Genomic DNA, 13,908 nt, shown 5'->3' with positions numbered 1-13,908 from the left:
CAAAGTGAGAGACGGGTAGCGAATTGCTGCGCTGAATTTTTGTTTATATTTTATGAAACGATAAAATATGTTTGAAAGAACAAGTAGAAACATTAAACAGGGAATTCTATTGCTTAACGATTGAAGAAAACTTTTACACGATATACGCACAAATCCACAAATCTAAATCATATATTGGTAATATTATGCTATATTTTTAAATATTGCAATAACGCGAACATATTGTTTCAGTTATTTGTATCCGATGAACATAAATGGGTGACGAGTAGAGAAATGAACAACGCTTGAATCTTTTTCTCCCTTTCAGCAATATTAAATGGCCATCGTTCTAGTCGAGATTGTGCTCTTATCTCGTGATCCCTTTTAAGATATTTCGCGTGATAGAATTCAAAGTCGACGTTTGTATTCTCGGGAATCGATTTTGATTATCTGCACACAAATAAAAGTCTTTATGGCTGGCGGTAAATCAGAAGTTGGGAAGATCACCGAAAAGTTTAAATGAATCAGAATTAAACTTCTTTTATCTTGGAAATCTGCATTATTTTTATCAAGATTAATAGAATCTGTATTGTATTAATAAATCAGTAGCGCAGTATTTTACTGTTGGATAGAAATTGCACGTAATATAGAATACTTGAAAATTCGCTGAATATGAACCTAAGCCGTGAGGATTAATATAGGCTCCTTACCAGCTAAGCTAAGCTGCTCTTCCTTAACGAACCGTTTAATGGATATTTCAGTTATTTAACTTAATGAATACTTTATCGTAATGCTTGATACTTTATCTCACAAAATGCGATGAGCTTATGTTACATCATTCTATATTCATGCGACCAAAATACAAGTTGTACTGATTATATCGCGCCGTTGCGTTATTCTCGCGGCGATTTGACTTAGCGCGCAATTGTATATAATGAATATTTAATACGACGACAGTTTCCTTTGTAATCGCGCGTATCAGATTATGCGCCATCTTATATTCGACAGAAGCGAATATGTACGGACTAACTTGGAGAATTCTCTTTGGGGTCTGTTAACAGATTCGATGATCTTACCCTTTGGTCAACATATCCGTGACTAACTAGAGGGCTCGCGTTTCGTGCGTAGTCGCTAGAATTGCGTGAGTTATGTGCGCGCTTTACGTCAAAATGATTAAGCTGTGCGTATCCGGTTTCTTCGTAATATGTAATGAATTCAAATCAAGCAAGATAATGATTTCTGATCGAAATAATAAATAAAGTAAGGCGGCAAATATATTTGCAAAAAATTAAAAAAAAATATTATTAGATATTTATCGGGATGAATATAATCGGGATAAATGTATTCTAAAATGTAATGTATTATAATGATTTTTTATATAGTCAATTTTTATAAATATCGTATACGTCGGTTTCTTAACTCTAGGCGCCTAATGCAGCCGGTGCCTTATCACTTTACGATCAAATAGCCTTACTGATCAAAGGCTCGAGTTACTATATTACTGAATTAGTTAACATCGCGTCTCAAAGAGAGTTCAGAGTTCGTGGTCACGCCTACATGTACATGAAAACGCGGAACCCGGTCTTATCAGAAGATAGCCAGACCTTTAGTTCCGATAAAGTAAACACCTGTAATTTCTGTAAAACTAAACAATACATTGCTGTACATGCCACAAAGATTATCATACAAGCTTTGAAAATATTGTTCAACATAAATTTTGCACATGATAATAATGAGCCAGTATTTATTAAAAAAGCGGATATTTACTAAGAAAGTTTGTCTATTAATAATTATTAATTAAAATTATTATAATTATTAACGATATAAAAATTATTATGATACATTGCTTCTTACAATAAATTTATATTTATTGTAAGGATATTTTTTAATCCCTTTTTTATTAAATGCAAATTGTAATGAAAAATATCTAATAAAATGACACGATTGTTATAAATATTTATACTACATATTTATACTTCGTAATTATTGCCTTTGCTTCAAAGATTACATTGATTGCTAGTTTCTCGACGAACTGGAATTTCTTTCTCAGTAATCGGTCACGTTTTCTACGAATCATTACTTCGCTCCAGAGCTTGTCGAGGACCGAAAACTTGATTTCCAAAACTCCCCTTTTAATCTTTGACGTTACATATAAAGGAAATCACGTACTTTGAGGCAATTTAGTTTCGATTCTACGAAGATCATTAATACTAAACACCCAATCTTGGGTTTCTAATAACGGTTTCGTTCCGAATCATCCACTGCTATGTGTCTTCGGGCGCCCAGAAAGCGGCTTTAGCATGCAAAGTGTCTCAAACTTCTAAAGCGCCTTAAGCGTTCCGAGCGTCTTAAAGTCAAGTACCAGTAAAAAAAAAAAAAGAACCGACCACGTCTAAAGTATCTAAAAAGCAGTAAGCCCAGATTCACTTTAGTTTGACGCTTGAAGCGCTGAATACGCCTCTTAAATTCAGCAGTCTAAGCTGCGCAGCCTAACTTTACTCAGGCGAGATTATCTTCCGATAGATTTTCATAAAACCACCCGTTTCAATATTTCAAAGCGGCACCAAGTCTAATCACGTCAATCAATGCCCGCATTCTTTTAGGGTCGCAACGGCAAAGGCTCGATTTTCGTATGGGCGTCCGGAAACGGTGGTCGCGATCACGACAACTGCAATTGCGACGGCTACACCAACAGCATTTGGACCCTGTCGATCAGCAGCGCGACCGAGAACGGCCTCGTGCCGTGGTACAGCGAGGCCTGCTCGTCCACTCTCGCAACCACGTACAGCTCAGGCTCGACCGGCGAGAGGCAAGTCGTCACGACGGATCTGCATCACCACTGCACTCTCAGCCACACCGGCACCTCCGCGTCGGCGCCGTTGGCAGCCGGCATTTGTGCCCTTGCCCTAGAGGCGAATAGGGATCTCACCTGGCGAGATATGCAGCACATCGTAGTACGGACGGCCAAGCCCGCGAACCTTCAGGCGCCTGATTGGGTAGTCAACGGTGTCGGCAGAAATGGTGAGTGACTGCACCACAGAGAAAAAAAACCTTTTCAAAGATTAACGATCTAGAAAAAAATTGTTTTCATTATAATAGAAATGAATAGAAGCGCGTAATAATGAAGAAGAGATAATGGAATTGCAAAAGTTTGAATTTTTCACAGAAGAAAGACTCATGTAACTGATTAATATTGATATTTTTTGTGTATTTAATTGACCTAAAAATATATGCTGAAAAAATTAATCGACACAAAAATTGAATATCGCGGTCAACTCTGTGTGTTTAAATAGTGAGCCACAGTTTCGGTTACGGGCTGATGGACGCCACTGCTATGGTACGCTTAGCGAGAAGATGGAGAACCGTTCCTGAGCAACACAAATGCGAAGTATCGGCGCCGCATACAGGCAGGTAAGTGTGCTCGGAGATTATTCACCGAAGAAAGGCATCTATCGTAAAAATTGGCGTTCTTTACTTAAGTATCGATACTTGAAGAAAATCGACTTTATAAAGAATATCATCGGTCTTAAAAAACATGCTTGCAAGTGAAAGGAATCGAGATTTGATTCAACCGTATAGATCGCTACCTGCCCCTTGGGGAAGCAAACATGCCTCTCGCAGATTACAGATTCGTTCGAGCATGTCGGCTATCCGTTCAAGCGAGCTTTACTCGTCTGAAATTGCACGGAAACTACGTGTAATGCGCCATTTACACTGTCAAGAGCTGTAACGAGTGAGAACAGACACTTCGCTTCGCACGGATACTATTTACGTGACTATCTCGAAATTAAAGTTCCCTGAAAATTTATGGAAAATAAAAGTGATGGTCAATTTTTCGTACAATAAAATTCTGAGAATCTATAATGCGAATAAATAATCGTGATTAGCACGATTCAATTCTTTATTTCGCCGTATTAAAACGATACTCGTTGTTTAATAAACAAGCTTTATAATCATAAAGATTTTGATAAAAGATAAAGATTATATTATTGTTTAAAACATTTAAATGCATCGCACTGAAGAAAATATAAGTTCTAAAAACTGCTAGGCCTACCGATACTTACATTTTTATACTAAATTTATACTGAAATTATATTGTTTCTTTTTTTGCACTATACTGAAGTATCGGATTATTGCTAAAAGCGCATATATGAAATAACACCGTTCGAGGTAATAATAGTATTTAACAAATAATTGACCGAGTTGCTGGAGAGCTAATTTAACTGACGGGAAAGTGTATCCGCTTAAAAATAATTTGCGAAAAATTTTGCTCACCATTTCGGCACTTGACCTGGATTTTGTCTATTTTCTAGGTCAATACCGCCGAAGAGCCAGTTGACTCTCGACTTACATGTCAAGGAATGCAGCGGTGTTAATTTTCTCGAGCACGTTCAGGTAAGTTGAGCGCATCGCTCACACGTGACATTGTTAATTAGTGAATCGTGCATCACTATTGTTAATTAGTGAATCGTGCATCACTATTGTTAATTAGTGAATCGTGCATCAGTCGTGGAACACGAGGATAATTACCGGATTCGAATTGCAATCCGCAAACCATTTCAAGGCTGATGTTTCCTCTGTTTGACATCGAATTGGTAGAATTTTATTCACTTCCCGCTCGAGTATCAATCAAGTAATCAATTTATTCGTCGCAGTTTTATTTTATGAATAACTGGACCATAACTCATGCTAAATAGTTACTTGATCCTCATCAAATTACCTTAAATTATATTAACGACTGCATCTGTGCCAGTGTGATTACTAGACTGTGCCCAATCGTATTAAGGAGACTAAATGAGACAAGTTAATTACTCTTATAGAATTATTAATTTTACGGCGCAAAATTATCTTATAAAATCCGCGTTCTTTTCTCATTTTTTTCGATTAATTAATTAGAAGAATAAGATGCGTGCGTTAAATTATTAAAGGCGGATCATTTTATCACGCCAATTTGATTTTGACTCGCGTAAAAATTGTGCATTGAGGCGCGCATATTATAGCGTATCAAATTGTAAATGTTAATAACACACGCGCGAAGCATGCACGCGATAGGCGATAACGGCGTAATGATACGCTTGTCGCAGGCAAAGGTATCGCTGATGGCAGCAAGACGAGGGGATCTCCAGATACAGCTAACATCTCCTCAGGGCACGAAGAGCACTCTTCTCGCCAAGAGGCCGCATGACGTTTCGAAGGCCGGTTTCAGCCAATGGCCATTCATGTCGGTACACACGTGGGGAGAGAGGCCGCATGGTACCTGGAAGCTGGAAATTCACAATGAGGGCCGATATCTCGGTAAGTTGATTGTGCCATTATTGTGTTTTGCTACTGTATTTCGCGTTGCCGCGCAATCACTGAAGAATGCTTCACTAACGAGCGATTGAATACTCAAAACTAATTAATGGAATATTGACCGAGATTATCTGCATTTTCGGTGTCATGGTTTTTGCTAATAATTATTACTAATATTACCTATCGATTATCGAAATAAAATGATAGTAATAAAAAATAATAAAATGAAGAAACAATTCCGTAAAATTAGTTGACTAAATTATTCGTTGTTAAGATTAATACAGAAAAAAATAACGTCGTTTATTCATTAAACTATTAGGTAATAGTTCTTTTCCGTGGAAAAATTAATTTTAAGTAATTTTAATTAGTTTTAAAATTGCTGAAACGAGCAGTTGAATTAGTCGAAAAATTTTGGGAACTTTATTATTCTAATGTTTTTAATGAAAGAAAGTCCTCTTGCTTTTAAGATTAGGAATTTTCTAATCTTTATTCCGCATATCTGTCACTGTCGAGCGCGGTATTCATACGAACGCCATTACGCGCTCGCGCGATGTACTCTTAGATTCAAACGTCAAAGACAATGCGCTTTGCCGGAGATTATGCCGCATTAGTTGCAGCATCCGGAGATGTCCTTCGTTCATCTAAATTTCAAATAGGATTCGCCATGTTGTTCGGTGCAACAATAGTTTCTAAGCATCTTAGCGGCATCGCCATGTAAGGTCACGGTTACTAAGTTGTCTGCCAGTTGCACCTGTCAGTTGAACTCGTGCTGCAAGTGCTCAGAAGAAATTGCTCGCATTTTCTCGCTCACGCGAGGAGGAATAATGCGTCAAAGAAATCCACTTTTCGGAAACGTCTCTAGCAATCTCCGTCGCCTCCTTCTGCGATTGCGAAGACAAATCACGTGACGAAGCGATTAATCCATTCATACGCGTGACAACCATACGGAATGGCTTCAACATGTCTCGCATTGCATGCGCATTCCGCATTGCGACGCCGAGTCGGTGCTCGGTCGAGATCCGCGGTCGAGATCCGCGGAGAGAATTCTCGCAGCCTGGGCTCGTGTCTGGGACGCCGTCGGGAGGGCTCTCGCTTAAGCCCCATTCACGTGTGATCACTTAAGAAGCTGCATTATCCTCGGCGGCGGATAATTACCGGATTTGAGCTGCAGCCCGTCCGCGCCAGCTCTCTCTCTCTCTCTCTCTCTCGCTCACCTGCGACGGCAAATAGCTGCGGGATGTTTCGTTTGCGGAGCAATGATCGCTGCCGGCTCGTAAGATGCGAGCATTGAAAGCAGCACTTTGAACTGCTTCCGCATTGCCTCATCAAGGCGGATGGCTACGTAAACTTCCTTATGCATTCTCGATCTATATACCGCATGGCGTATCCGCCATGGGCAACGTTGCGGAATATTCCGGCCGTTGCTAAACCATCCCGTCGTGTTTATACTGTCGCAAGTACCCTGTATATGTATCTTGTCGTCCTCGAACGTGACGGCGCTTATCTGCTATCGGACGACGAGGACCTTCTCGATATTCTCGTTGATCTTCCTTGTTGAAGGAACGACGCGCGGTCTCGCGTTACAGCTTCTGCTCCGAAGCACCGACGAATTTATCGACGAATGTCTGACCGATCTTTTATCGCTTAATTGACTCCCGACGTACTCCATGGCGCTCGGTACGCCAGTGAGTTGCGTTACATCTTTTTTTAACTGTGACGTCCACTTTCTTTCCGCTGCATTCTCTTGGACGCATCAGGACGCGCCACTCTGCACGAATGGGCATTGATCTTCTACGGCACCGCGACGCTGCCCGACCGCACCGAGTACGCGCTTTACAACCCAGCCGTGTTTAGACGACCGTTTGTCAAGCCGCGCGAGACCGTCTACTCGAAGAGCCAGAACGCCGTGGCGAAGGGCAAACAGGCGCAGCACAAGTCCGACAAGTCCGGCAGCCTGAGTCCGCCCTACGTGGTGAACGCTCCGATACCGTCGCAACGGAAGGGGAAGGCACGCGGCCAGCACAAAAATGGCAAATCGGCCAGTCGGCCGAGCCCGAAGCCCACCGTGCAGACCCTGCGCGGTCTCACCGGCACGGCGAACAAAGGGCCGAACAACGTAGCCGCGGACGTGCGTCTGATCACGTCGAGGCCGCGCGGCCGAAGCACACCCAGTCCGATCACCAGCAGCACGGCGATCCAAGTAATCACGACCGCGAAGACGCAGACTACGGTGACGAGCAGATACAGGATCGTCGACCCGGTGACCGCTTCCCCACTCCAGACGAGGCTGATCCTGCTGGAACCGCCGGCAAAGGCGGCCACTAATAAAGTCCCGGCGGTATTCCAGCAATACCCCAAGATCCAGCAGCTTTATCCGGTTTATGGCGGTGTTCGCGGCGCCGGCCAGCAGCACGCCACAAGGGCCAAGGGACATGACGTGCTGCAGGACGAGCAGTTCGATCTGCAGAAGAACTTGCAGCTGGAAAAGGGTACCTTGATGCCTTTAAACGGGACGCGGCGACGCGCGCGGATTGTTCAATGGCGATGATCGGAAGCTGGTTTATCATTCACGCGAAAAGATCATTAATATTTTCGATTTAGTCAGCTTTAACAAAGTCGATTAATTCCTTTCGTAAATTCCTCTTTGATATTACTGCAATATTTAATCTAATGAAATATTTTATTTAATTAAATACTGCAATCTTTATATTAAATGTGCAGCATTTAATTTAATTTAACATTACGTTAAAATCTAATAAAATGTGAAGCATTTTTATATGCTTTTTTGTGTATTTAGTTAATTTTCATTATTTTAAAATATCGCAAAATAACTTGTCTCTGTCGCTGCGCACTTGATAATCGAATCTAAAGGATTAAATATCTGTGCTCGTGTAATAGTAATGCGATAAATCTATACCGAGACACAATTGATGAAATATCCGCCCTGTGAAAAATATGGCGTTACGCGATAAACGAAAACGTGAAGCGACTAATAACGTCAATCTATCAACACTATTGTTATCCAACGGCTGTATTTTGTAGGACAACAAAGAGGATCGTTTCGCAGCTTCCGATCGTTTTCCCATTCGCTTCCACGCGTGTGCTCGCACGTTCACGCGAAAATGTGGAAAGTAGAGATGCAAAGCTCTGAAGATTAAGCGAATTCGTTGAAATTTGGTTTTCGTAGTTTCTTCTTTTGTATTCAGCTGATATTGTGATCACCGCCGTAATCACCGTTATTTTTGTTTGTATATATCGTGCGTGTAGCATTTTATTTCGCATTATATATCTACACGTATCTTTTATTTCGAATGCAAAATATTTTACACAAAGTGATCCGGCATATTTTAGAAAAAGACGAAGATTTTTTCCATGAAATTTACTTCTTTTCGCTTTTAATTAAAAATAAAAATTTCCTATTTTTCTATAATATTCCGTTTTGTTTATAATACTTTTTGTGTGATTATGCATCGGATCACTTTGTGCGTAACACCTTATATATGTGCTGTGCTACGATATAGATACTGTAGCTCGCTAGATGGATCTAAATAATGTCGTAAGTGAAATTTCTTGCGTTGTGTGATATCTGTCACGTATTTAGGTAGTTTAAAGTAACTGTGCTTAAAAGCACTTTGGCTCTAATTAAGTTTTAATTAAAATTTGAATTGAATTTGCACATTATACATTTGCATGATTGGTGTGCATGAATAAAAGCAAAAACTGGATATTTTTGATTAAATTTTCTCTTTTATTCATATCTCTTTATGTTTAATAAATCAATTTAATTTTTATTACTGCACTCTTTTTATGTGTCATTGATATGCGTCAACGATAAGATTGAAGATTTTATATGTATGTATTGTGTAAATCATTGATTATATTATAAATTTTGTTTTTTTTTTTCATTGTAAAGTATTCACCGTCAAATTTTAATCCGCCAAATTTCTGGAAAGATATTTATTTCTGATAAACAACGTATATTCAAAAAAAGATTTTTGTGTAGTCTTACCATTTCTTTTTTATTAGATATATAGTGTTTTCTTTATATTAATATTTTTGTATTGCTTCTTCCTGTTAATCGAAGCCTCTTACGAAAACGGCAGGTCGATAATAGGAAAACTTAGTGAGGCCGGTAACGTGCGCGCTATGGTCTTCAATCAAAACTTCCAATGACTTGGTTATCGATGAACTACGTGTGCAGCCGCGAGTGCATCCGTGTATGTCGGCTATCTGATGCATCGCGTGCATGTACTGGCTTGTATCCTATTATTCCCGTACGCGAAGCGCAGATCATTGTCTTTCGTGGAAAATGGTATATTCCACTTTCCACTGTCCGTTTATAAAATAAAAAATTGTACATAATATTCTTAACTATCCTGTTTGGCATTTTAATATGTCCAACGCTTTATTTATTATCATCGAATAACTGTTGAAATAAATTATTTGGGGAAACCGTGTTACAAAATTAATATTTTGCATTTTCTATTTTCATTTCGTAACGTGATTTCTCACAATTTCAACATTATTGAATTCAGGAAATCTCACGATTTTCACGATGATAGAAATGTCATGATTAATAATTCCAAAATTGCTTTCTCCGAGGCAGCGGTGATGCGGCGCAAATTCGCGAACCCAACAAATCACGATGGTGTTCATTATTGCGCGTCGCGCTCGTTATCTCCTTTCCTCGAATTCTCGAATTCTAGATCATCGTGCAACCACAAATCGCTCAAAATTCAGTGAAATGCGACGTGACGCGAACGACACTGAAAACCGCTAATGCGTGCCGTGAAATGGAAAAGCCGGCGCGAGTGAGCGAGCGTGCGAACAAACGAAGCTCCATCACGGCGGTTGATCGGACGGTTCTTCTCGTCCATCATCGCTGCTAAATAATTCCCGCCGTGATTGGAAATTTTTTTCGCCCACTTGCCCCGCAAAATGGTTTCCGCTCTTAAGGCATTATTATCGAGACTCTCCAATGGCGCGCGCGCGCGCTAACGACCCTTCGAACACAATACCCTTACGTTTTATTGTCTCACGAGTAGCCCGCCATGCCTGCCACCAAATCGACTTCTGATATTTTGTCTCTTCCTCCCCCCTCTTTCTCTCGCTTCCCCTTAGTTCCCTTCCCGGCTGACAGGTTATTTTCTCGATACTTCTCGTAAAACGACAGCCGTCCGGGCGTCGCGACGCCTGACACTTTACAGCCACTTTGCGCCCGCGTAACAGTGGCACTTTAACGACGACTTTATTACAGGCGACGACCAGTAAACGGACACCGACAAAAAAATACACACGCTAAAGTGGTCTTGACAAATTGGATTCGTTTTTTTCACTACTTTGATTTCTGGTCGTACATTCGCTATCGCGCCTGTCTGTAAAATATAACTTTTCTCGCGAAGGTAATTTCATTTAACGTTATGTATACCTTTTACTTTTTCTGAATTCACGTAATCATTAATATTAATATCTAGAAAAAAGTCAGTTTGTTTTTTAGAGAATTAATACTTTTTACACACAGTCGTGGAGCGATGAATAATAGGATGTTTCGATGTTAAAATCAAACTGTAATTTTACTATTTATGATTAAAAATGAATAATATCTTTATTTTTTAATAAATCCTTCGAGTTTGCTTCTTGATTAACAGTCTGCAGACTGCTGCGGTATATGAAAAATCAACGGCTAAGGAATTTGCATCAATTTTTAATGGCTAGCCAGGAGGCAATATTTAAAATTAGCTTCCGCTTAGCTTACTTCTCCATCTTGTCCGCGATGAGAACATACAGGTGTATCTTACTCAACGTTAAAAACGATAATCGTTCACGAGTTCTTACCGTCCTCCCGTTCCAAAGCACTCCGCGTTTAATTTCGACGTATACATTCCGCTGAATAAATGCATGCGAAGAGTCGTCGCTGATTACTCGGTTATTTTTAACTCTAATTTAATCAAGATCCCGAAACTCTTCGTCTCGTGCGTTTCTCTTTTCCACGCAAGCATTGTTCCCGCGAGCGAGCTTAGGACGAAATTTTCCCTACGGCACCGTGACGCTTTATTAATTTCCCGACGGCGCCGCCGACGTTCCCGCCGTCGACCTCCTCCACTGTCTCGCTCGCGTCTCGTCTGTCTCATGAAACCTCTACTATTTTACCGCTTTCACTTCTACGAGATTCAATATCTTACGCTGTAAGATATTGCGGACAAGATCGTGGAACAATTTGCGAAAACACGTCGTTGAATAGATAGATAAAAAATGTAATACATCTGCCAGTCGAACGATCACGAATAATTATGTGATTTTACGTTTTATGATTATTTATTACAGTGTAAATTTTGTTTTGCTTGAGAAATATTAACTTATTGTAACATAATACATTTTATATTAATTTAATGTAATATAATATAAAGTCATATTTTTGTACTGCATGGAATAATACAGCAAATCTCTATCCATCAGAAACTCATTCATGGAAATGGATATGTTGCGAGGTTTGTATTTCTGTTCTCAGGAACCGCAGTACGTATAGCATGTAAAATTCACTGGAGTGGACTGTATTCGTGTCTGCATGTGTATTTAATGTGAAAATAACAGTAGAGATAGTTATTATTTCATGTGATTGTTACACGATATCAGTTTCATAAACATGTGTTTTCAGCCCATTCTCTATTTAAAATTGAATTCGACAAGCTTGTATTTTCCATATGCTATTATTTTGGCGCTCCACATAAAATACATTTTCCATTAAACATTACTCGCATAAAAAGTATCAGAGATAAGAAAAAAAAAGTTACATAAAGAAATATTATTATCTAATGAATAATAAATAATTTAATAAATAATCTCTGACACTTTCGGGGTATCGAATTTTTAATTGATCACTTTAATTTATGTAATACATTTTGCACGATTCATCTGTCATCGCACTCAACTAATTTGGCCGACGCCAATGTAGAAGGCGATAATGTTGCAGGCACGCTGGACGAGTGGAAGCTGGTACTGTTCGGCACCGAGACCTCGGTGGAGTTGGACGACGAGCTGGACAGGGACAAGCCGGTGCCGCCGGTGATCGAGACGATCCACAACAACGCGGCCCCGGACACCCGGCACAATGTCGTCGACGCCGAGGGCGATCCGTGGACGGGCAGCCAGCAGATGGACCGGGTCTCACATCAGGAGGAAAGGCCGACGACGGAGAACCAGACGAGCGGCTGCGCCACCTTCGAGGCCGGAGGCGGCGGGTGCCTAGGTGGGTGCCTCATACTACTCCTTCTAGCCTACCTGACCGGCGTGCCTGGCTGGCAGGAGCTGATCACCAGCTGGCCAGCCTCGGACAATCGAAGCGAATCGGCCGCGGAGTCGCAGGCGACCGTCGTCCCGGCGACGACGACGACGTCGTCGTGGGCCTGCGACGTGACGATAGGCCGCTCGGGGCCGGGAACGTGTAGGTGTTCATGATGACAGCGGGCCGCGTTCGATCATCCCGCGACGGCCCGCGTCCCGATACTGTGACTCGCGTCAAGCGGGGACTTTCGCGCGGGCGGCCGCGTGGACGTTGACGTCGTCGTGTGCCTGATGCGCCCTTGTGATTCGTAAAACTTTCATACATTTATGACACGCATATTGGTGGGGGAGTAGAAAACGAAGAGCACTCTCGTCCCTCCTCGCCCGGTGCTATTGTCTCGAGGGGGGATCTAGGGAGGGGGCTTTTCGCGATTATCGCCTGTCCCTCCTCTTCCTGGGAAAGAAACGAAGAAATTGAGAGATGGACGTTAAGATTGAGGATCCCGCAGCTCCGTTGGAGCATTTGTCTCGATCGAGGACGCACGATTTCCTCGCCAACGCGCGTCGCGCTAGAATTGTCCTCGGCCGAATTTGTTTGTGTCGCGCGAGGAAGTGAGCCTCTCTCTCTCTCTCTCTCGTGGCCGACACGAAACGTCCGGACGCTTCTACCGTGACAATACACTGTATTTCAAGAGGGGCGTCGTCGGTACGAGGGATGGCTTCTGACTGATCGAAGCTTGTCGCGAGAAGGATGGGACGGGGAACCCGACGGCTACGCGGCAGGAAGTACGCGGATTTTGATTTCCGAAGTGCGTGATGAACTCTCGATTTCCCGTCGAAAGCGATTTTATCCTCTGACGCGAAATTTGAACGTCGATTGGCGTCCTATCGGGATTACCGAAGAGATTATGCTTTCTTTCTCTGTCACATTTTCGTTGAGAAAGGAAAACATAGCGAAAGGCGCGTATTAGAAAAACTTGGACAGAATTATGCATAGAACGGGAGTTCTGTTTGCGAGAAGCTTTGTACGCGAGGTGGAATTGTTGACATAAAATCTCGCGGGAAATTCAGCGCTGTAAATTCACTCGACGGACACGAAGTAACGTGATTTTTGCATGTTGTTCAACCCGTTAACGTCGTTTTGCTTTTTACGCGCTATCTTTCATGGTAAGCGTCTCCCTAAAGTAATGTAAAGTAAATTTCCTCGGTAATAGGACAAGCGAGATGAAAAGTAAATACAGCAGATTCCACGTTAAAATCAAGAAAATCGATGAAAAATTAATAATATTTACGATATCGCAATGAAGCATCGAGAGTCCATCATTTTCTCCAACCAAACTTTCCTCGATACAGTTG

At 41.4% G+C, this 13,908-nt stretch overlaps 1 protein-coding gene across 1 annotated transcript in view; it reads left to right on the top strand.

Moving 5' to 3' along the window:
• The window catches only part of LOC105678951 (proprotein convertase subtilisin/kexin type 4-like), a 210,539-nt gene that overhangs the window by 179,653 nt on the left and 16,978 nt on the right, over window positions 1-13,908 (top strand). The window contains exons 7-12 of the mRNA XM_012378683.2: window positions 2,583-3,000; window positions 3,273-3,390; window positions 4,293-4,374; window positions 5,064-5,274; window positions 7,029-7,760; window positions 12,242-12,517. Coding sequence (XP_012234106.2) covers window positions 2,583-3,000; window positions 3,273-3,390; window positions 4,293-4,374; window positions 5,064-5,274; window positions 7,029-7,760; window positions 12,242-12,517 — 1,837 coding nt within the window. The remainder of the gene's footprint in view (window positions 1-2,582; window positions 3,001-3,272; window positions 3,391-4,292; window positions 4,375-5,063; window positions 5,275-7,028; window positions 7,761-12,241; window positions 12,518-13,908) is intronic.

The sequence above is a fragment of the Linepithema humile genome, chromosome 3, assembly GCF_040581485.1.
Source record: "Linepithema humile isolate Giens D197 chromosome 3, Lhum_UNIL_v1.0, whole genome shotgun sequence".
NCBI classification, from domain to species: Eukaryota; Metazoa; Arthropoda; class Insecta; order Hymenoptera; family Formicidae; genus Linepithema; species Linepithema humile.
Note: the sequence above shows the minus strand (reverse complement) of the source record. Positions and strands in the feature narration are given on the sequence as shown.